The sequence below is a fragment of the Haliotis cracherodii genome, unplaced genomic scaffold (genome assembly GCF_022045235.1).
Source record: "Haliotis cracherodii isolate W230 unplaced genomic scaffold, xgHalCrac1.p SCAF_6, whole genome shotgun sequence".
Classification (NCBI taxonomy): domain Eukaryota; kingdom Metazoa; phylum Mollusca; class Gastropoda; order Lepetellida; family Haliotidae; genus Haliotis; species Haliotis cracherodii.
Window position 1 is genome coordinate 65,989,869 of NW_027266319.1, and position 21,339 is coordinate 66,011,207.

The 21,339-nt window shown below is 40.6% G+C and overlaps 2 protein-coding genes across 2 annotated transcripts; both read left to right on the plus strand.

Moving 5' to 3' along the window:
- The first annotated feature begins 295 nt into the window (after positions 1-295).
- LOC139446715 (uncharacterized) lies at positions 296-7,191 on the plus strand. The gene is made up of 4 exons (XM_071228010.1): positions 296-620; positions 4,576-4,811; positions 5,145-5,643; positions 6,455-7,191. Exons 1-4 carry the CDS (start codon positions 296-298, stop codon positions 7,189-7,191), a joined length of 1,797 nt encoding a protein of 598 aa, XP_071084111.1.
- Positions 7,192-10,871: 3,680 nt separating this feature from the next.
- On the plus strand, positions 10,872-18,468 carry LOC139446746 (uncharacterized). The gene is made up of 5 exons (XM_071228048.1): positions 10,872-10,944; positions 13,290-13,614; positions 15,813-16,045; positions 16,402-16,900; positions 17,732-18,468. The coding sequence occupies exons 2-5, from the start codon at positions 13,290-13,292 to the stop codon at positions 18,466-18,468; spliced, it is 1,794 nt and encodes a 597-aa protein (XP_071084149.1). The 5' UTR covers positions 10,872-10,944.
- Positions 18,469-21,339: the final 2,871 nt, after the last annotated feature.

The following is a 21,339-nucleotide window of genomic DNA, read 5'->3' on the forward strand; positions in this document are numbered from 1 at the left end:
CATCTGCATAAAAAATAAAGAATAAAAGAAGTTGCTATCCAGAAAAACGTGGTTTCACCCACATCTACGTCCACAGAGCCATGTTAGCACTGAGACGATCGTAATTGCCATACTATAACATGGGTTTACGACAATCGCAGCCCTAAGATCGCTTTTTGGAACAGGGCCCTGATGCATGATACAGGACTTCTGGCAGCATGATACACAATGTCGGTGGTTTCGCCCACATCAACGTCCTGCAGCACCCTTCACAGCCCATTCTACTCTTCTGAGATCCTTGATTATTATTTTCCAGATGGCAGGTTCAGGAGTCTCCCCTCTGGAAGGTGCAAGAAACAGGTACATCAGTGAACTGATATCTCAGACCCAGGATGCCCTTGTCGATGTCCCGTTACAATTGAGGAGACAAATTTTAGACAAAATAGACAAAACCTTAGAGACAGGACTTCATAACGTTGAGGAGCGGATTAGTTCCTACCATCAAGACTTCTGTAAGCCAGATTTGGACCAAGAAGGACTGATGCAGATATTTCACCAACTGATACACATGGAGAATCTTTTGATGCAAATCTTTCGGAATAAAAGAACAGAAATAGAAATTGATCAAAGTGAAAATGAAGGTAAGTAGAACAGGCAGTGAATTACAAATGTGTTTAGTGCGACAATGCTAAGATGGCAGGATGACTGGGTCTTTTTATCTACATAAACATGACTCTGATAATGTAACACTTACACAAATGAACCGCTATGTCTTTATGGTGAGACGAGTTTTAACGGGGATGAATTCCATTTAAAATTAAACAGTTATATTCATATACATATATGAAAAATGTTAGCACATACACGTTTGTAAATATAAAACTTCAATGCTAGAGAATAACCAGTGTCTATTGTGTCCAAACAAACAGATTCTATTGGGCGTAAAAATATCGGTGACAATTAAATGAATTCATCATTGAAACTCAGTGGTGACACCGGGTGTTTGCGAAAAGGGTAAGCATGACCTGCCCTACAGGTAGTACCCGCCACTCACACAAGTACACAAGTAAGCGTTGTCTGACCACGGCGGTCTGTAAACAAACCAGACAATCAAGTGATGGACCAGAACTTTCAGTGGCACGATAGGACATGTACTTATTTGTTGGACCAAAAATACAACATGTTTATTTTGAATTGCGTCTGTTGTGTACAAGTGCAGAGTTTCTACTGTTTATAAGTACAGAAACAACGTTTCAGAAATATGTTTTGCAACACAGTGCAGGGCAGTTTCAATGTACAAACAATTCTTTGCTGTTGACTCAGCATTATTGATAAATGCTACTGAGCTTTGTGATGAAATCACATTGACCTAGTCCAAGTAAATACACAACATCAATGCTAAATATGAAGTAAGTGTGTGTGTGTGTGTGTGTGTGTGTGTGTGTGTGTGTGTGTGTGCACTAGTCCGATTTTATAGTGGTAGCCCACTGAGACATCATGACGCAGTTAAACACGAATACCCCACTCGGACACAGTATGCTGACTACGAGCCGCCCAGTCCTTGTTTGACCTAGTTAATACAAAACATCAATGCTAGATATGAGTTGGTGAGGTGAAATGAGGATTAACGTGGCGTTCAAGATTATGGTGAAACCGCATTATCAGTGGTTCATCTCAAGCTCCTCACAGCAATAGCCCGTTCGCGGAGCTCTCTATACTATGTTACTGAGTGTGTAACGAAGGTGTCACGCGCGGGGAAGGAGCTCATGGTTCATCTTGGGAAAGGAAGGTCACTCTAATTTCAAACGGGAGCTATCTTCGTTGTTTTCGTATTTGCGAGAAATGGCGTCAGTCACGCTGTTCGTTGTTGGTCCAGCTATTAAATGCCCAGCTTATCTCTAAGGTAAAACGTATTTTTAATTAAATGTTTGAATGCATTTTATATTTATGTTTCCATCCGTACATCTTCTAAGATTGGTTTAGTGCTGATAACCATTTGCTAAAATGTGGGCCCACATTTTCCCCGTCATATATGGTGATCAAAACAAGTGTTTATATCGCCTAGCTTCGTTAGGTTGTTTAATTACTCTAATTTAGTTCTGATAATCAGTTCCTAAAAGTGGGCAGACGTTCTTCCGTCATATTGATTGCAACAGGAGGGACCACATTTATTATTCGCAAAATTCTACTTAAATATTTATAATATTTTCTAAAATGTGGGCCCACATTGTTCAAGTCATATATGGGGATCGAAACAAGTGGGCCCACATTTGTATATCGCCTAGTAGGTAGACGTTCTTCCGTCATAGTGATTGCAACCAGAGGGACCACGCTTCGTTAGCCTGGCTTACTTATAACCATTTTCTAAAATGTGGGCCCACATTGTTCCCGTCTTATATTGATCGAAACTGGTGAGCCCACATTTGTAAATCGCTGGGCTTCATTTGGTTGACTGAGTCATTTAGGCTAGTGGGCTCTCATTTGTCATTAATTTGCATGGTTATGTGACATTGTATATTATTCTCATTTTTGTAATATTGATGGGAAATATCTTTATAAATGCACACAAAGTCTTTGAAGTTTGAATAACGTCATCATAGCTGACCACACTAGTTTTGCAAAAATAGTTACAAAGCAAGAAACTTTCATCTACTTCAAATTAAATTTACAGAGGCATTACCACTCATTCTACTTTTTCCAGTATAACACATCAGTCTAATCATAAGTTTGCCGCGGGAAATATGTCTACACTTGAATTGATCTCGGACATGATAGTCATGATACAAGCCTCACACTTTTCCAAGAACGTGTTAAGGAATAACTCATGAATATTAATGACCCCACGACCTAGTTTGGCGATGTTCGTAGAAGTGAGTTCTGCTATATTATCATCGCATTTGTACATTCTAATCCAATTATAAGTCATAATACTTATTTTGAATAGACAAAATAGGAGTTCGTAATGCAGGTTTGTTTACGTTGTACATATTCTCAACAACAAGTGCGTTTAGTTTCGAATGTGGGCCAACTTCGAACTTTCGATTAGGCAAACGGAGTTAGTTCCCTTCTCGAACCACCGATAATGCGGTTTCGCCAAGATTATTGCATTTATATAGCAACGTGCGTGCGTGTGTGTGTCTGCTTGTACTAGTCCGATTTTATAGTGGTAGCCCACTGAGACACCATGTCGCAGTTTAACACGAATACCCCACGCAGACACAGTATGCTGAGCAGACCAGTCCTTGTTTGAGCCCCTTAATAGTAACATCTTTAACCCTCTTTTCGTATGACACGGCCGGGGTGTCTGGTTAAACGCTCTACCACTAGACCACGGAGGCGGTCGCTAAATATGAATATGAATCATCACAACGCAACCAAATACCTAACCCAAAGGTAATAATACAGTAAGGTAACATATGACAACCACGAGATCGATGCATGTTCGGCACGTGAACATTATGAAAAGGGCCAGGAAAGTGAGGAGATCTCGATTAACAAGAACATTGTCCGTTAACGTTTATCCAACTTCAACAGCATGTCCAACTTACTTCGTCTTAGGCACCGCGATTCGCTGTGCATAGTTGCGTCCCTTGGTCACGCCAGAAACCTATGATTGTGGGTTCGAATTCCGGTTCGCCCCAATTATGTTTCTAGGTTTGTCAGCACCATTTGCGTGCTCTTTGGTTTCACCGAAGTGGTAAACGTCTGAGACCTGTACGTGACGTACCCCTTGTAACGACGGTTGCCTATAGCCACTTCATATGGCTACGTCGTTTGAAATGAACCCGATGTACGTGCATTATCAGAAGGTGATAGCAACCTGTCTAAGCAGGAACAAGTACTGTTTTTCCGGAATTCATCTTCCATTAGGTCGAAAATAAGTTGGTATATATTGTTTGTTTCCTGTAAATAAAAGCCACAAAACCATTTCTATAATGATGAGCAGAGTCGGCAGAGTAGTGACCATCCAAGGTATTCACGAAAAGGTCAGAGTATTCTTCCCCTCCGGTGGCACCCTTCACAATCACATGCAAAGGCAAGGCAATTGCTCACCTGTAAACCCACGGGAACATGTGGTACAAGTCAGAATCGGGAATTATTGCATCGGACATTATGTTTGTCACTGATGCATCGAATTTGGAAATTGTCATCCATATGTCTACCCCAAAAATGTTTTAAAAACTATACTGGGACCTTGAATGTTGTAACCTTTATCAAACAACTCCTTGAACAAGAGCCGTATGATGCTCTTTGAAATCTTTGTTGGAGGTGCTCGAATATTGCTAGATTTGAAGGGAAAGTTGACGATTGGAAAGTTGAAGTCATCCCTCTTGTCATACAGTCTTGTGGGGGTTGTTTTGAATCTCTATGCAAGAATCTAAATATGAAACAGACGAGGCAGTCTCATTGGTTTCATTTATTTCTAGTTCTAGGTGGGTAAATCAGTGGACGGGAACTGGCTCTTTGATGGTTATTGAAATATATCAGATCATCGATATACCTAAAACTTAAGATAAACAATTTTGTCTTCAGTATTTCACATATTGCTTTCATTTTGACAAATTGTCCTGACCAGACATGGTATTGATCATTCAGGCACTGATATCGAGGATGCAGACCACATCCATTTGGAATTATTCAAACTATGTCATCTTGATCTGCTCAACGATGTAAGCATCGAAGGCACATACATTCTGGACAGACTGATACAAGATCAGCTTCTCACAGACGACGAACGTGAAAGCATAATCGCTATAAATCCCACACCCCGGCGACGAAAGGATGCCTTCCTGGATCTCATGAGAGGTCGACTTTCTTATTCAACTTTGATGGTATGTAGGTGTTGAATGACTAATCGTCTGAAAGACCACCTGTTAAAATAGATATTTGGTAGCATACTATGTACTATACAGTGCGAATGAATTGAGAGGTGAAAACTTTCGCTCGTCTCGCCGGAGACCCGGGTTCGATTCACGACATGGTTACAATGTGTGAAGCCCATTTCTGGTGTCCCCCGCCGTCATATTGCTGGAATATTGCTAAAAGCGGTGTAAAACCATACTCACTCACTCTTACATGTCTGAAACCAATGCCATGCAGCCTTACGTCTGTTGAGAAGAATGGGTTTTTTTGTGTCGCAAGTTCTCAGTTCATGTTTATTTCAGAACAACTTTATACCAGCAGTTGGGGAAGATTATCCAGACGTTGCAAAGAAGTTAAGTGAAACAGCACAACATCTGAAGAGCATATCACCAAGGACCCATGTATGTGCTGTTTGCAATATGAGGGAAAATGTCCAAGTCAAGAACCTTGCTCAACATCTTTTAAAAGACGGAGTAATATCTGCTGGCGATTACCAAGAACTGAGAAACACACAAACATCAAATACCACAAAGTGGTCATACCTGTTTGCTAAAATAACCAACATGAATCACGTTGCTGAAGCAATCAAAACAAGTTATCCGCAAATATACAAACAACTTCAGCACCAAAACAAACTTGACCTCAGATGCAACTGTTCATCCCTGGAAGAAGATAATGACAGCTGCTCGACAGACAAAGAGTCTACAGGTATCGCTAGGAGTGATGTAGGACGTCTGTCTGATCTGGAATCTCTGTTTGAAACAAGTGTCTCCTTTTCATCAGGAACATTATCACAAACGGGTATGAACATAATTCAAATAATCAATCTACACATTTAAATCTCCCCAAACCTGCATAAAGTGTCACAATACTATATTCATTTACATTTTTCAATATTTCAGCAATATTCGAGTAATGTCATGTTTGCAGAATTGGGCATCGGACCCAGAGTGTCAGTCCAATGGTTTAACCACATCAAACATGGATCTTTTTAGACGACATGACAAGCTTTCATCAAAATACAAGTTCACAGTTACAGGCTGGAAAACCAAGATGTTACAGTTTTGTTTAAATGAAGGATTTATTATCATGTCCTTCCTGTTTGGATAAGGTTCATAGCAGCATCTTTTTGGATTTTTTGGAATAATAATCCAGGATCCACTTCCACAAAGCGACCTTAGCTACAAGATTATCGTTACAATTCTTACTTTAACATATGTAGCGCTATGATCGCTTTGGACAACTTGGCCCTGGAATTAAAGTATTCTAGAGTGAAAATGAAAATGTTTAGTAAGATTCGGCCAAATGAATTTGATAATTGTGTTAAACAGATATCAAATTGGCAGATACACATAAGCCGTCTGCTCTTCTCGAATTGTTACCCTTTTACATCTCACTGATGGAAAATATCACTCATAACGCAATTTTATACCATCCCCATGTGTTTCAAAACATGAGGTTTTATGGAAGGCATGCTATAAGGTTCATTGTTTGAAGATGTATAAGTGAGAATATCTTTCACTGGTTCAAAATCATCATAATCGTTTGATCCCTCTTATGTAAAGCATGGCACCCTGGGAGATCAATAATGCTCTCTTTTTTATTATTTCAGAATATCAAGTTCATTCAACCCCTAAGGGCATTGCAGTTATCATTTGTAATCCAAATTCAAATCCACATGCTGAATTACACCGCTATTTTGAAAAGGATGCTGCCAAACTGTACAGAACATTTCAGAAGCTCGATTTTGATACTCGACTCTATACAAATATTTCTCAAAAATATATGAAAGCACTGTTGGACAGTGTTGCGCACATGGATCATAGTCAGTATGATGCTTTTGTGTGTGTCATCCACACTGAAACCAAGATAATAGGTTATCGTCAGTGTGTTCTTGATGCAAAAGCAGCACCAGTGCCTTTCGAAGATCTAAAAGATATGTTCAATGCATCGCGATGCCCGACTCTGTCAGGTAAACCAAAAGTCTTTTTGATACCATGTGGGCAGGGGAACAATTCCATGTTGGGTGTCAAGCCAGGAAGTAGAACTGGAAATGATACAACTGTCCCAAGTGAATCTGACTTTCTTGTGCTTCAGGCTACAGCACCGGGATTTAATGTCATTGGTGATGATGAATTTAGTGGAACTTTATGGGTGAAGAAGTTTACTGAATTGATGGACAGACATTCAAATAATATTGATGTTGTCACCTGCATGACACACCTTACGGCAGAAATTAGCTGCCAGAACCTCTGGGGTTTCTATAAACAGAGTCCACACATTGAAAGTACACTGAGAAAACCACTATTCTTCAGGGAGACGACTCCTGATGATATATCAACTGGGTAAAGTTGTTGGATAAGAGAATTAGTACTCAGTAGTTGTCATTACTAGGACCAGGTTGATTCTCAGAGTACTATTTGGTTAAAAGGATGTGCCACTGACACCACAAGTATGTAAGGTTTGAGTCTGGGCCAGGCAAATCAGTGGTTATGTCCTATCTTGTCTGGGTCTGAAATGATCATCAGCCAAGTCACCAAGCCACATCAACCAATTCCAATGTTTGTCTGCTCTGACAACAAGCATGAAGAACTGGTGGTCCATTCTGACAAATAGGGGATAGACAACGCCAACTTCCTCATTCTGACTGGCCGATACCAGTCACAGTAGCTTCTGTTGTCAGCAACGTTCAATGGAATCAAAAAGTCAAGTCCTGGCACATGGATCAACTGTAGTACAAAGTCCGACATTACTTGAAAGACTTGACTTGATCCTCAAAGTGGCATGTACCTGACCAGGTTACAGGGATGTATTTGTTTGTTTGCCAAACAGTTCAGCCTGTAAACATGGGCAGTGTTGCACAAAAAAGTGCTTTAATAGATAAGATAACTGTATGTTTGTTTGTTGTTTAACGCCACACACAGTAACATTCCAGCTTTATGACAGCAGTCTTGAAATATTCAACTCTGGGCTAGACAATACAGTTATTGGGATACAATGACATGCATAAACCAAGTCAACAAGTCTGGACACTTGATCCCATTAGTTGCCTCTTACAACATACATGGTTTGCTGGGGACCAATTTCAGATGCAAATCGCATTCTTCTACACAGACCTACCACATGCATCGCTTTGTGGAAATGACCCGTGAAGATCCGGGGTAGAATAGGTCTTCAGCAACCCATGCTTGACGTAAAAGGCGACTTACGGGATCGGGTGGTCAGGCTCGCTGACTTGGTTGAAGCATGTCATCGATCCCAATTGCGTGGATCGATACTCATTATATCAATTACTGGATTGTCTGGTCCAGACTCGATTATTTACAGACCGCCGTCATATAGATGGAATATTGCTGAGAGCGGCGTAAAACAACAAACCAACCAACCACCTTTGTGGAAATGGACCCAGATGCCCAAAGTGGGTCCACAGCCATTTTGGATGTGATGTAGTCCGTTCTCTATGCAAAGCATATAATGATGTTTGTGTGGCATCAAGAATTTGGATATGTACTGGTAGCTATGCAAGTTGATCATCCATACTATCAGTTACTTAAATTTGTTCTGTGATCAAAATCCCCTTTTGTGCCATACTTTTGTACATGTTTTATCTAATGCTTGTGTGTGGGGTGGGGTGTTCGGGGTGGGGGCCATGAGCTGACTGGAATGTTGTTGATGGGTGAATTGGGTGTTCGGGGTGGGGTCCATGTGCTGACTGGAGTGTTGTTGATGAGTGGGTGGGGTGTTCGGGGTGGGGGCCATGAGCTGACTGGAATGTTGTTGATGGGTGCATTGGGTGTTTGGGGTGAAGGCCATGTATTGACTGGAGTGTTGTTGATGGGTGGGTGGGGTGTTCGGGGTGGGGTCTATGTGCTGACTGTAGTGTTGTTGATGGGTGGGTGGGGTGTTCGGGGTAGGGACCATGTGCTGACTGGAGTGTTGTTGATGGGTGGGTGGGGTGTTCGGGGTGTGGTCCATGTGCTGACTGGAGTGTTGTTGATGGGTGGGTAGGGTGTTCGGGGTGTGGACCATGTGCTGACTGGAGTGTTGTTGATGGGTGGATGGAAAGGACGTTTGGGAAGGTGTAACAGAAAGTATAACTTTCCTCATAGACTGACGTGCACGGTAATTTCAAGTAGTGTTATCAGTGATCAATTCATATGTATTTTAGCATCATTTTGCATTGTATGCTCAGTGGCATCTGCGTCCGCGGATAATCGAGATTGGTTAACTGCTGGCGTTAGCGTTTTGTATTCTATACTCCACTAATCAGGTTACAATAAAGCATGCATTATTCCAGGGTCAATAATTATGGAATATGGATTTCAAAATCATGATTATTGTCTGATATTGTAAATTAATTCAAAGGAAAAGATGTTCCAAGAAAACATGTGCTATATTAAAAACAGTTAAACCTCATTCGTCGTGATGGCACCGTCTCCAGTACAATCGTCCGAAATAATACATGTTCATATTCACAAAACATTGGTACTGATAAACAATCGTTATGACGTCACGCTATTGGGACGATACTGCGCCAGAAATTCACTTGCCATTCCGAACGTGCAATTTAGCAAGTAAAACTGACGCAACTATAGGTCCTTGTGCAGAAATATGGAGAAATTATAACCGTTTTGAATACTTCATTATGATTTTAGAAACGTCCAAAAGAGTGGACTATTGGTTTGATTATTCCACTACCCAAATCAGGATCATGTGCTGATGCAAACAATTTTCGTTCAATTACCCTCTGAGTGTTTTGAGCTAAATATTTGTTTTTATTATCAATAAAAAGCTTACCTTTTGGTCAGATTCATTAGAAAAAAAATTTCGGAAGAACACGCAGGTTTTAGACACGATAACTCAACCAAAGATAATATATTTATAGTAAATGCGATTATTTACAAATACACGCAGAGACCAGGGGGAATTTTTAAGCAATTGTTGTAGATTTCAAAAAGGTCATTGTTTCTTTCAAATGGGTAAATTATTGTGCTATATATATCGAAATACCCTTCCTGTTCTGTGTTTTTGTCAATGAACGTGCTGCACAAATTAAGGATAATTTACTGATGCATCCAGATATTGTTAAGATATTTCTGTTGCTTATTGCCGATGATATAGTTATGTTCTCTAGTTCCATAAATGGTTTTCAGGTTTTGTTCTTTTTCATTTTGTTTTTGAAGGAAAAAATATTATTTGATTCTTTATACATGATTCTTTAAGATAAGAGTGTTTTACAGTATTAAATAATGCAAGGAACAGTAGTGCTTGTACCTCACCTAATGTGTGATGGAAGGAATGCCCTTGTATTTGGTAAGTATTTACTTCTGAGATGTTTCCCTTGTGAGAACTAATTTTACTGACGGAAAATACCAATACACAACCTATAGCTTGCACACCTTGAACCCTTTACTGAAGAGCACTAACCAAGTCTAGCTGTGTAAACAGAGGGGCGCTATGCCTGACTGCTCCGGTAGAGAATCAACTGACCCGAAGCAAGAAGTGAATTCATATATGTCAACTTATCGACATCGACACTGACACTGACACTCAGTCGTATCAGGAAGAGGTGAGGTGAAATGGGGTTTAACATCGCGTCCAAGATTATTGCACTTATATAGTGACGTGCATGTGCGTGTGTGTTTGTGTGGCTGTTTGTACTAGTCCGGACTGATGCCGATTTATAGTGCTAGCTCACTGAGGTACCATGCCACAGTTTAACATGAATACCCCACTCAGACACAGTATACTGATTCAGAGCCGACCAGTCCTTGTTTTAGCCACTTCATGCCGAGCGCCAGACAGGGTAACAACAAGTGCCATCTTTTAACGTCTTTTTGTATGACGCGGTCGGGGATCGAACCCCGGACCTTCCGCTCACCGGGCGGACGCTCTACCACAAGACCACGGAGGTGGTCCGTACCAGGAAGAAAACCCGCCACATTCGTAATAAGGCATGCGTTATCAAGATAAACATATCACGTGGATCACGCCAGTCGATGTCAGTCAATCTGCCAGCCCGGAATCAACCAGGAAGTGTTACATGTGCCCGGGCGTTTCATGTAACACCATACCTTGCAGCTTCGTCTTCTACTACTGACGGTAAGGGTAACTTTAGGTTTGATCCTATTTCAGACTGAAAAATAACAACAGTTCCGCTGCTTAGCAGTAACTATCTTGTTGTCGAAACCATGTAGTCTTATTGTGTTACATATCAAACTAGACCTCCATTTTCTTTTAGAAATATTAAAACCTTGTCATCTTTCACCTCTACGAAAACGTCACAGATACCACATTATATTTATTTGATAAGTATGTAAGATGAAATCCGCTTTGTTGTAAACCCAACATTCGTGTGACACATTTTCCTAAAATAGCACAGTGGTGGCGATAATATTACGTGTCTATCAGTGTCACACAATACAGGTGCACAGTGCGTGTACCCGGCCCGTTATAGTATCTCCCTCTCCGCTACTCAAGTCATTACTGTGTTGTATTCCTAAATGAATACGGCTCTATATGGACATTAGTGTTGTAACATATATTGAAAGCATTGGGTCAGCGGGAAGTAAAACGTTACCTTATTGACGAGTAACTGCTGAACAGCCATTAATGCTGCAGGGTAGATCTCACAACACAGTACAGTTTAAAGTGAACGAGTGAAGGCCTGATCTGTAGATCTCACAACACAGTACAGTTAAAAGTGAACGAGTGAAGGCCTGGTCTGTAGATCTCACAACTTAGTACACTTTAAAGTGAACGAGTGAAGGCCTGATCTGTAGATCTCACAACACAGTACAGTTAAAAGTGAACGAGTGAAGGCCTGGTCTGTAGATCTCACAACTTAGTACACTTTAAAGTGAACGAGTGAAGGCCTGATCTGTAGATCTCACAACACAGTACAGTTAAAAGTGAACGAGTGAAGGCCTGGTCTGTAGATCTCACAACTTAGTACACTTTAAAGTGAACGAGTGAATGCTTGTTCTGTAGATCTCACAACACAGTACACTTTAAAGTGAACGAGTGAATGCTTGTTCTGTAGATCTCACAAAACTGGACAGTTTAAAGTGAACGAGTAAAGGCATGGTCTTCAGATCTCACAACTTAGTACACTTTAAAGTGAATGAGTGAAGGCCTGTTGTGTAAATCTCACAGCACCATACAATTTAAAGTGAAGGGGTGCAGGCATCAGGTCTTTGAAAGGCATTTAGAAGTGATACACATAAGGAAGAGAATATATGGATGTCAACTTCTTCATTATGAGGGACACAACGTTTCGGAGTACATGCTTACTCCTTCATCAACCTGAAGAAGTTGACATCCATATATCCTCTTCCCTTGAGTGAAAGCATGTTCTGTAGATCTCACAACACAGTACAGTTTAAAGTGAACGAATGAAGGCATGTTCTGTAGTTGTTCAGCTTTATTTTGATGTGTCAGGTGGGTAAATCAGTTGGAGGTTTTGGCTATTTTCTACTATTGAACGTTATCAGATCATGATCAGATCATGATCTTGAAGCTTAAATTAAATTTCTTGGCCAGATAGCTTTGTGTTGACTTTGCCAGTCCGAGGCAGAAATTCTGATTCATATGCATAAAGAAATAAAGAATAAATGAAACAAAGAATTTGCTATACATCAAACGTGCCATGAATTCATAACGAGTAAGTGAGTGAGTATGGTTTTACGCCGCTTTTAGCAATATTCCAGCAATATCACGGCCGTGGACACCAGAAATGGGCTTCACACATTGTACCCATGTGGGGAATCGAACCCGCGTCTTCGGTGTGACGATCGAACGCTTTCACCACTAGACTACCCAACAGTACGAATTCATATAGAAACTTATCAATAAGAATGGGAGTACAATTGGTGCCCATGGGGATGCTTACTTCAAATGTTATAACCCACCATTGTGCACATATGTTATCAATGAGAAAGTCCAGCATTTTACATATTGTTTTCTCAGTAAACTGCAGATGGCATTTGCCTTAAAGGATAGCGATGTACAAAGTTAAAAAGTAAAACGTTTTGGCAGAATTGAACTTGGTTCTTGTATGAGATTGCAAAAGGTTCTTAACCTTACTCTTGACAGTATATATCCATCAGTGAAGATAAATAAAAAAAACAGCAGTTGGTATTTGCAGAATGACGTTCGAGTGTTAATGTATTTAGACTGGGGACTTTCAACACAATTCATTTGGGGGGAAACCCATCGTTTCGAGTTGCGAGGAGGTTACTCTATAATCCAATGTTTCTTTGGTAAGAAAATGTTGGTTTGCCAAATCAATCATATAAAATTAACTTAATGCATGACCTGATGCATGTGATTCTTGGTTTGTCAGCATGATGCACATGTCGGTGGTTTCACCCTCATAACATCCACGTCCTGCATCACCTATCACAGCCCATTCTACTCTACAGAGATCCTTGATAATTATTTTCCAGATGGCAGGTTCAGGAGTCTCCCCTCTGGAAGGTGCAAGAAACAGGTACATCAGTGAACTGATATCTCAGAGCCAGGCTGCTCTTGGTGATGTCCCGTTGGAATTAAGGAGACAAATTCTAGACAAAATAGACAAAACCTTAGAGACAGGACTTCATAACGTTGAGGAGCGGATTAGTTCCTACCATCAAGACTTCTGTAAGCCAGATTTGGACCAAGAAGGACTGATGCAGATATTTCACCAAATGATATATATGGAACATCTTTTGATGCAAATCTTTCGGAATAAAAGAACAGAAATAGAAATTGTTCAAAGTGAAAATGAAGGTAAGTAGAACAGGCAGTGAATTCCGAATGTGTTTAGTGCGACAATGCTAAGATGGCAGGATGACTGGGTCTTTTTATCTACATAAACATGACTCTGATAATGTAACACTTACAAAAAGTAACCTCTATGTCTATATGGTGATACGAGTTTTAATGAAGATGAATTCGATTTAAAAATAAACACTAATATTGATATACATATGAAAATAGTTAGCACATACACGATTGTAAATATAAAACGTCAATGCTAGAGAATAACCAGTCTATTTTCCAAAGAAACAGATTGAATTGGGCGTTAAAATATCGGTGACAATTAAATGATTTCATCATTGAAACTCAGTGGTGACACCAGGTGTTTGCAAAAAGGGTAAGCATGTCCTGCCCTACAGGTAGCACCCGCCACTCACACAAGTATACAAGTAAGTGTTGTCTGACGCCGCACCGAAGTACTCCTGCCATGCCACGGCGGTCTGGAAACAAACCAGACAATCAAGTGATAGACCAGAACTTTCAATGACACGATAGGGCATGTACTTATTTGTTGGAACAAAAATACAATGTGTTAATTTTGAATTGCGTCTGTTGTGTACAAGTGCAGAGTTTCTACTGTTTATAAGTATAGAAATAACGACTAAGAAATATGTTTTGCAACACAGTGCAAGGCAGTTTTAATGTCCAAACAATTCTTTGCTGTTTGACTCAGCATTAATGATAAATGCTACTGCGTTTTGTGAGGAAATCACATTGACCTAGTTCAAGTAAATACAAAACATCAATGCTAAATATGAATTGGCGTGCATGCGTGCGTGAGTGCGTGCGTGCGTGCATGCGTTTGTGTGCTTGTACTAGTCCGATTTTATAGTGCTAGCCCACTGAGACACTATACCGCAGTTTAACACGAATACCCCACTCAGACCCAATATGCTGTCTTCGGGCCGACCAGTCCTTGTTTTAGCCCCTTACCGAGCGCCAGGGAGGGAAACAAATAGAAACATCTTTATCCCTCTTTTGGTATGACACGGCCGGGGTGTCTGGCGAACGAGATCGGTACGTCAACATTATGAACAGGGCTATGAAAGTGAGGAGATTATCCAACTTCAACGTCATGCCCGACAAACTTGTGTACAATAACGTCTCTGGACGATTGGAAGCAGCTGGTTCGCTGTAGCGAGGGTATTCAGTGTGTCCGAGAGATCAGCCTCGAGACCTGGATATCAGTACTTACACCATGGTACGTCACGTGACGTACCCCTTGTTACGATTGCCTATAGCCACTTCATTTGGTTACGACATTTTGCCAGAATTCATGTTCCATTCGGTAAACAAAGTTTGTATATTTGGTGTGTGGTCCCTGTAAATAAAAGCCACAAAACCATGTTTATAATCATGAGCATGTGTTGATGAATCACTATGAAGTAGTCCCCATACAAGGTATTCACGAAAATGTCAGAGTATCCTGCCCCTCCGGTGGCACCGTTCACAAACACATGCAAAGGCAAGGCAGTTGCTCACCTGAAAACCCACGGGAACATCGGACATTATTTTTGTCATTGATGCATCGAATTTGGAAATGTCACCCACATGTCTACCGAAAAATGTTTTAAAAACTTTACTGAGGCCTTGATTGTTTTAACCTTTATCAAACAACTCCTTGAACAAGAGTTGTTTGACGCACTTTGAGATCTCGGTTAGAAAAGCCCATTTTACCTCAGAAGTCGTGATATGTAGGCCCCAAATATGTTCGAATATAACTCGACATGAAGGGAAAGATGACCATTGTAAAGTTGAAGTCGTCCCTCTTGTCATACAGTCTTGTGGGGGTTGTTTTGAATCTCTATGCAAAAATCTAAATATGAAACAGACGAGGCGGCCTCATTGGTTTCATATATTACTAGTGCAGGTGGGTAAATCAGTGGAAGGGAATTGGCTATTTGATGGTTATTGAAATATATCAGTTCATCGATATATCTGAAGCTTATGATAAACTTCTTTGACTTGACTTTGCCAATTTGAGCGCAATTGGTGCATATGGGGATGCCTGCTTCTTGATTAAATGTCTTACCCCATTATTTACTTAGATGGTATCAATGAGGAAATCCAGTATTTCACATATGATATTGTTTTCGCAGTAAACTTCAGATGGCATTTGCTTTCATTTTGACAAATTGTCCTGACCAGTCATGGTATTGATCATGCAGGCACTGATGTCGATGATGCAGACCACATCCACATAAAGTTATTCCAAGTGTGTAATGGTGATCTCAACGATGTAAGCATCGAAGGCACATGCATTCTGGACAGGCTGATAGAAAATCATCTTCTCACAGACGACGAGCGGGAAAGCATAATCGCCATGAATCCCACATCCCGGCGAAGAAAGGATGCCTTCCTGGATCTCATGAGAGGTCGACTTTCTTATTCAACTTTGATGGTATGTAGGTGTTGAATGACACTCCGTCTGAGAGACCACCTGTTGAAATAGATATTTGGTAGCATACAATGTACAATACAGTGTGAATGAATGTCTGGGGCGGTCAGGTAGCCTAAAGGTTACAGCGTTCGCTCGTCACGCCAAAGACCAGGGTTCGATTCGAGAAGCCCATTTCTGGTGTCCTCCGCCGTGATATTGCTGGAATACTGCTAAAAGCGGCGTAAAACCATACTCACTTACTCACTCTTTTCACTGATCTTAATTCATTGGGAATGAAACCAATGCCCTGCAGCCTTAAGTCTGTTGAGAAGAATGCTTTTTATGTGTCCCAAGTTCTCAGTTCATGTTTATTTCAGAACAACTTTATACCAGCAATTGGGGAAGATTATCCAGACGTTGCAAAGAAGTTAAGTGAAACAGCACAACATCTGAAAACCGTACCAACAAGGACCCATGTATGTGCTGTTTGCAATATGAGGGAAAATGTCCAAGTCAAGAACCTTGCTCAACATCTTTCAAAAGACGGAGTAATATCTGCCGACGATTACCAAGAACTGAGAAACACACAAACATCCAATACCACAAAGTGGTCATACCTTTTTGCTAAAATAACCAACTTGAATCACGTTGCTGAAGCAATAAAAACAAGCTATCCGCAAATATACAAACAACTTCAGCACCAAAACAAACTTGACCTCAGATGCAACTGTTCATCCCTGGAAGAAGATAATGACAGCTGCTCGACAGACAAAGAGTCTACAGGTACCGTTAGGAGTGATGTAGGACGTCTGTCTGATCTGGAATCTCTGTTTGAAACAAGTGTCTCGTTTTCATCAGGAACATTATCACAAACGGGTATGAACATAATTCAAATAATCAATCTACACATTTAAATCTCCCCAAACCTGCATAAAGTGTCACAATACTATATTCATTTATATTTTTCAATATTTCAGCAATATTCGAGTAATGTCATGTTTGCAGAATTGACACATTATAACCGAATTGCGCATCGGACCCAGAGTGTCAGTCCAATGGTTTAACCACATCAAACATGGATCTTTTTAGACGACATGACAAGCTTTCATCAAAATACAAGTTCACAGTTACAGGCTGGAAAACCAAGATGTTACATTTTTGTTTAAATTAAGGATTTATTATCATGCCCTTCCTGTTTGGATAAGGTTCATAGCAGCATCTTTTGGGATTTTTTGGAATAATAATCCAGGATCCACTTCCACAAAGCGACCTTAGCTACAAGATTATCGTTACAATTCTTACTTTAACATATGTAGCGCTATGATCGCTTTGGACAACTTGGCCCTGGAATTAAAGTATTCTAGAGTGAAAATGAAAATGTTTAGTAAGATTCGGCCAAATGAATTTGATAATTGTGTTAAAGAGATATCAAATTGGCAGATACACATTAGCCGTCTGCTCTTCTCGAAGTGTTACCCTTTTGCATCTCACTGATGGAAAATATCACTCATAACGCAATTTTATACCATCCCCATGTGTTTCAAAACATGAGGTTTTATGGAAGGCATGCTATAAGGTTCATTGTTTGAAGATGTATAAGTGAGAATATCTTTCACTGGTTCAAAATCATCATAATCGTTTGATCCCTCTTATGTAAAGCATGGCACCCTGGGAGATCAATAATGCTCTCTTTTTTATTTTTTACAGAATATCAAGTTTATTCAACCCCTAAGGGCATTGCAATTATCATTTGTAATCCAAAATCAAATCCACATGCTGAATTACACCGCTATTTTGAAAAGGATGCTGCCAAACTGTACAGAACATTTCAGAAGCTCGATTTTGATACTCGACTCTATACAAATATTTCTAAAAAAGGTATGAAAACACTGTTGGGCAGTGTTGCGCAGATGGATCATAGTCAGTTTGATGCTTTTGTGTGTGTCATCCACACTGAAACCAAGATAATAAAGCATCGTCAGTGTGTTCTTGATGCAAAAGCAGCTCCAGTGCCTTTCCAAGATCTGAAAGATTTGTTCAATGCATCGCGATGCCCGACTCTTTCAGGTAAACCAAAAGTGTTTTTGATACCATGTGGGCAGGGGAACAATTTCATGTTCGGTGTCATGCCAGGAAGTGGAACTGGAAATGATACTACTGTCCCACAAGAAGCCGACTTTCTTGTGCTTCAGGCTACAGCACCAGGATTTAATGTCATTGGTGATGATGAATTTAGTGGAACTTTATGGGTGAAGAAGTTTACTGAATTGATGGACAGACATTCAAATAATATTGATGTTGTCACCTGCATGACGCACCTTGCAGCAGAACTTAGCTGCCAGAACCTCTGGGGTATCTGTAAACAGAGTCCACACATTGAAAGTACACTGAGAAAACCACTATTCATCAGAGAGACGACTCCTGATGATATATCAACTGGGTAAAGTTGTTGGATAAGAGAATTAGTACTCAGCAGTTGTCATTACTAAGGACCAGTTTGATTCTCGGAGTACTATTTGGTCAAAAAGATGTGCCATTGACACCACAAGTATGTAAGATTTGAGTCTGGGCCGGGCAAACCAGTGGTTATGTCCCATCTTGTCCGGGCCTGAAATGATCATCAGCCAAGTCACCAAGCCACATCAACCAATCCCAATGTTTGTCTGCTCTGACAACAAGCATAAAGAATTGATGGTCCATTCTGACAAACCATACACTGGACAAATAGGGGATAGACAACCCCAACCTCCTCATCCTGTGTCTAATAGGATGGCTAATACCAGTGTCAGTAGCTTGTCGTCAGCAACGTTAAATGGAATCAAGAAGTCAAGTCCTGGCACATGGATCAACTGAAGTACAAAGTCCGACATTACCAGAAAGACTTGACTTGATCCTCAAAGTGGCATGTACCTGACCAGGATGTATTTCTTTGTTTGTTTGATTGTTTGTACTCAGCAATATTCCAGCTATATATGCAGCGGTCTGTAAATAATCGAGCCTGGAGACAATCCAGTGATTGAGCATGAACATCGATCTATGCAATGGGATACGATGACATGCATCAACCAAGTCAGCAAGCCTGACCACCCGATCCATTTAGTCGCCTCTTACTACAAGCAGTCACCTTTTATGGCAAGAATGGGTTGCTGAAAACCTGTGTAACTTTGTCAACATTTATACGCATCCTGTGACTTCTGTAATGCATTCAATGGTGTTCTACTGGTGATGGCTGTATCAGAAGCAAATACAACACAATGCTGTGTGATGCCCTATACTTATTAGACATGGGTTTTCTTTGCTTAATCCAAATTTGACATGGACTGTACGAACACTGATTGTATTTCGTGTCGGAACAGAAACATCAGATAGATCTTATGTACATTTCAGTTTAATTAGTTCCAATGTCAATACTGTTTTTAGTCCAATGGCAGTGAATATAATTGTGATCTTATACATATAGGATGCAATATTGTGCATCAGGTGAACCAAAACAGATCAGCCTGTTAACATGGGCAGTGTTCCACAAAGTGCTTTAACAGCTAAGCTAATTGTTAGTTTGTTTGTTGTTTAACACCACACACTGTAACATTCCAGCTTTATGACAGCAGTCTGGAAATATTCAACTCTGGACTAGACAATCCAGTGATTCGGACACAATAACACACATCAACCAAGTCAACAAGTCTGGCCACTTGATCCCATTAGTTGCCTCTTACGACACGCATGGGTTGCTGGGGACCAATTACAGATGCAAGCCACGTACTTCCACATAGATCTCCCAACAGGCTTTGAGGAAATGATCCGCGAAGATTCAGGGTAGAATAGGTCTTCAGCAACCCATGCTTGACGTAAAAGGCGACTAAATGGATAAGGTGGTCAGACTCGCTGACTTTGATGCATGTCATTGTATTCAAAGTGTGTGGATCAATGACGTGATATCAATCACTGGATTGTCTGGTCCAGAGTCAATTACTTACAGACTGTCGTCATATAGCTGGAATATTGCTGAGTTCCGCGTAAAACAACAAACCAACCAACCACCTTTGTGGAAATGGACCCAGGTGCCAAAAGTGGGTCCACAGCTATTTTGGATGTGATGTAGTCCGTTCTCTATGCAAAACATGTAATGATGTTTGCGTGGCATCAAGAATGTGGATATGTACTGTAAGCTATGTAAGTGGATCATCCATCCTATCAGTTACTTAAATTTGTTCTGTGATCAGAATCCCCTTTTGTGCCATACTTTTGTACATGTTTTATCTTATACTTGTGTGTGTGTTGTTTTATCTTATACTTGTGTGTGTGTTGTTTTATCTTACACTTGTGTGTGTTTTGTTTGTCTTATTATGAATACACACTGTGTGTCCCTTGATTGTAGTACCAGCTGTTCAAGCTAAATTTCATATTGTCGGCTTCTATTCTCAAGAAATAACCAAAGATAAAGATGACCTTTTTCTCTGTTGTACAAGTGCACTCAGGCAAAATGCTGAAAAAGGCAACAACATATTTTTATAAAACAAGTTTGTGGTATTTTTATTACCAAATGGCATTTCATCTACTGTTGTACAATATTTTCTTTATGATGATTACCAGCATATGTAAAATTGCTTGAGAATCTAAAACAATGACAGTGTTAGACACTCAACTGTGGGTTTCAGTCCTCTATGATCATGTCAACGTTCACTTGATGATAAATAGAAACACAAATTGAAACCTTCAGAAACAAATCAAATTCTTTAACTCAATCACATCAGCCAACCGCTGTTAGACAAGCAATTCACTATTTCAAATATTTCTGATCATTGTCAATGCTTAGTTAATGGTAAATAACATAGATAAATATTGGGTGTTGTTGATGGATCGGTTAGGTGTTCGGGATGGGGGCCATGAGCTGAATGAAATGTTGTTGATGGGTGGGTGGGGTGGGTGGGGTGTTCGGGGTGGGGGCCATGAGCTGACTGGAATGTTGTTGATGGGTGCATTGGGTGTTTGGGGTGTCTGTCATGTATTGACTGTAGTGTTGTTGATGGGTGGGTGGGGTGTTCAGGGTAGGGACCATGTGCTGACTGGAGTGTTGTTGATGGGTGGGTGGGGTGTTCGGGGTGGGGTCTATGTGCTGACTGTAGTGTTGTTGATGGGTGGGTGGGGTATTCGGGGTAGGGACCATGTGCTGACTTGAGTGTTGTTGATGGGTGGGTGGGGTGTTCGGGGTAGGGACCATGTGCTGACTGGAGTGTTGTTGATGGGTGGGTGGGGTGTTCGGGGTGTGGTCCATGTGCTGACTGGAGTGTTGTTGATGGGTGGGTGGGGTGTTC

Bases quoted from the DNA above. Each gene is read 5' to 3' on its own strand.
- LOC139446715 (XM_071228010.1), top strand. From the start codon at position 296: ATGGCAGGTTCAGGAGTCTCCCCTCTGGAAGGTGCAAGAAACAGGTAC. The intron at 4,812-5,144 runs GTATGTAGGTGT...TGTTTATTTCAG, and splicing joins TTTCTTATTCAACTTTGATG to AACAACTTTATACCAGCAGT. The intron at 5,644-6,454 runs GTATGAACATAA...TTATTATTTCAG, and splicing joins AGGAACATTATCACAAACGG to AATATCAAGTTCATTCAACC.
- LOC139446746 (XM_071228048.1), top strand. From the start codon at position 13,290: ATGGCAGGTTCAGGAGTCTCCCCTCTGGAAGGTGCAAGAAACAGGTAC. The intron at 13,615-15,812 runs GTAAGTAGAACA...TTGATCATGCAG, and splicing joins TGTTCAAAGTGAAAATGAAG to GCACTGATGTCGATGATGCA. The intron at 16,901-17,731 runs GTATGAACATAA...TATTTTTTACAG, and splicing joins AGGAACATTATCACAAACGG to AATATCAAGTTTATTCAACC.